General features: G+C 46.7%; 1 protein-coding gene across 1 annotated transcript in view; it reads right to left on the bottom strand.

Moving 5' to 3' along the window:
• Window positions 1-2,602, bottom strand: part of retreg1 (reticulophagy regulator 1) — a 9,233-nt gene that overhangs the window by 3,848 nt on the left and 2,783 nt on the right. The window contains exon 3 of the mRNA XM_008334968.3: window positions 2,397-2,427. Coding sequence (XP_008333190.1) covers window positions 2,397-2,427 — 31 coding nt within the window. The remainder of the gene's footprint in view (window positions 1-2,396; window positions 2,428-2,602) is intronic.

Raw genomic sequence — 2,602 nt, 5'->3', positions numbered from 1 at the left:
GAACCGAACTGAACTGAACTGAACTGAACTGAACCCAACTGAACTGAACTGAACTGAACTGAACTGAACTGAACTGAAACAAACAGAACTGAACTGAACTGAACTGAACTGAACTGAACTGAACTGAACTGAACTGAACCGAACTGAACTGAACTGAACCCAACTGAACCGAACTGAACCCAACTGGTCTCCTCTCCACAGACAAACATGTCCTGTTGATTCTGTGAAGTAACGTCAGTCCCTGGAAAACCAGCCAGTCCTCAGAAGGAGACCAGGATCTGGGCTGGAAGGTTGTAGGGTTACAGCCCACTACATCTGATCTGATCCAGCTGGTAACTCAAGACCTGAGGAGCGGGGACCACCTCACCAACACACACACACACACACACACACACACACACAGCCAGGAAAATATCACGGTTTGATCAGAGACAACAACATCATGTGATGGGACGGCTGAGGTCAGAGGTCAGAGGTCAGCGGCAGCTGTTCCAGCCCCGTCACTCCACCTCTAACAAACCTCTAAGAATAGCAGCAGAGAACAATCCAAACATCGGAGCAGCAGGTTGTAAATATGTTTATCCACCTGTTGGTGTCGCTGTGGCGACCGTTTACTGCTCTGCTTCCACAACACTTTAAATCTTGTTCAATTTTTTTTTGAACATCTGTGGCTAACTTTGACCTTTTTGTTGATTTTTTTCTTCTTCTAAACCTTCAGTATTTTTTGACATTTTCACCGTTTTTGATTTTTAATCCGTTTTTCCCGTTCTTGTTGCTAACTCAACTTTATCTCCTTCTGTTGAATTTAAGGCTAACTATTCCTCCGCTAACTGTCAGCTGGGTCGTGTTCTGCCACACAGGGTTAGGGTTCGTACTAGCTTCATCTTGTTTTGGCTAACTTGGAGCTATTCTTGGTCTCGTTAAGATTCACTTCTTTTTCTTTATGTTCAATCCTGACTCTGACAGGGAACGGTTCTGATGAAGGTGATGTTTGTTTTCTTCCCTCCGTCACTCGGAGACGACACGCAGCCAAAGCTGTGAGTAACGTCAGAGCCCAGAGGGGGCAGCGATGATGCAACAGCCGCGCTCCGTCATCTGTGTTGTTGATCCTGATCCCAGACCAGCAGAGACCGGTCCAAGTATCTGAGCTGTGGCTCAACTGCTGCTCAACACAGGAGTCTGACGTTGTCGTCCATCAGCTGAGACTGACGACAACACACAGGTTTAACACAGTGGTCCTCAACCACTGGTACCCGGACCAGTACCAGGCCATGGGTCGTTTGACCGAGTTTTAAAAAAGTCCTACTTACAAACAGACATGGACTCACGTGAAGTCCTGTCAAAATAAAAGTCTTAGAGCTTCTTTCAAAAAGTGAAACGGTCACGGAGGAGACAAACAAAAGAGCGTTGCGTTCCGAAGCAGAAAAGACTGAATTCAACAAGAACTCACACAGCCGCAGGTCCACGATCCTCAGGAGACATCTGCAGAGCTTCAGGTCCCTCAGGAGACTGAGCCAATCAGATGGAGACGGTGGTCAGAGTCAGAAGACGACGGCCACGACGGCGTTGGATTCACCAGGAGAAAAGAGTGTGTGCGCAGGCCGGGAGGTAAAGAGCCAAAGTAAAGTTTGGACGTGCCACGCGGTTGGAGGGCAGTTTGTGTTTGTCCTCAATGAAGCCCCGTCTGGGGTATTTGAATCAGCGCTGCCTAAAAATAACCTGGTCACACGTGCATTCCAGCCAGGCAGCCGTCAGGGGGAGCGGAGGTCACAGAAGCTGAGACCAGGAGTGAACAGGATAACACACACACACCACACACACACACACGGCTCCTACAGTACCCCAGTCGGTCACTGGAGGCGCTAGTTCAGGAGCAGGAAGGGGCGGAGGACAAAGGTGAATGCTGTAGTTTCTTGTCATTTAAGACGTGTTGGTGTGTCACCAGTCAGAGGACACGTGGCTCATGCTAACAGTGTAGCTAAAGGTTAGCCAAACAAGTTAAAGTTAGTACGAAATGGTAGCCAGTAACTGGTAGCTAACGACATGTGTTTGTAAAACAGTAGATGATCAGCTGAACCCTGATTGGCTGATCAGATGACATCCTGTCATGTGACTCCAGGACTGGCCTCAGTTCAACCAGTGGACCAGTGTTTCTGGCCTTGGTTCACGTCGGAAACCAGACACCATCTGTGTGAGATAAACCAGCGTTTGTTTGGTCCAGATTCTAGGTCAGGAATTGACCAATCAGATTGATATATATATATATGTATACAGTGTATTTATTTAAAGGTGGACGTAGCACCTCCTCCAGGCCAGAGTAGGGAACTACATGCTCCAAGCTGATGAACACCAGAATAGTGAGAACTTCACCTTTAACCAGCTGTTTCATGTCCTACCTTGCTGTCATAGAGAGCCATGAGCGCCCTCCTGTGGAAGAAGAATTCAAGTGAGGATCACATTCATTATAAAAAAACCATGTAGTAAAAGTCCATTTATCATATATAATATTACATTGATCAAATCCCACTTATAGTGTAGTGTAGTATAGTATAGTGTAGTATAGTGTAGTATAGTGTAGTACAGTGTAGTACAGTGTAGTATA

Source organism: Cynoglossus semilaevis, chromosome 20, assembly GCF_000523025.1.
Source record: "Cynoglossus semilaevis isolate Cse_v1.0 chromosome 20, Cse_v1.0, whole genome shotgun sequence".
NCBI classification, from domain to species: Eukaryota; Metazoa; Chordata; class Actinopteri; order Pleuronectiformes; family Cynoglossidae; genus Cynoglossus; species Cynoglossus semilaevis.
The sequence above is the reverse complement of the archived record's forward strand: the minus strand, read 5'-3'. Positions and strand labels throughout refer to the sequence as shown.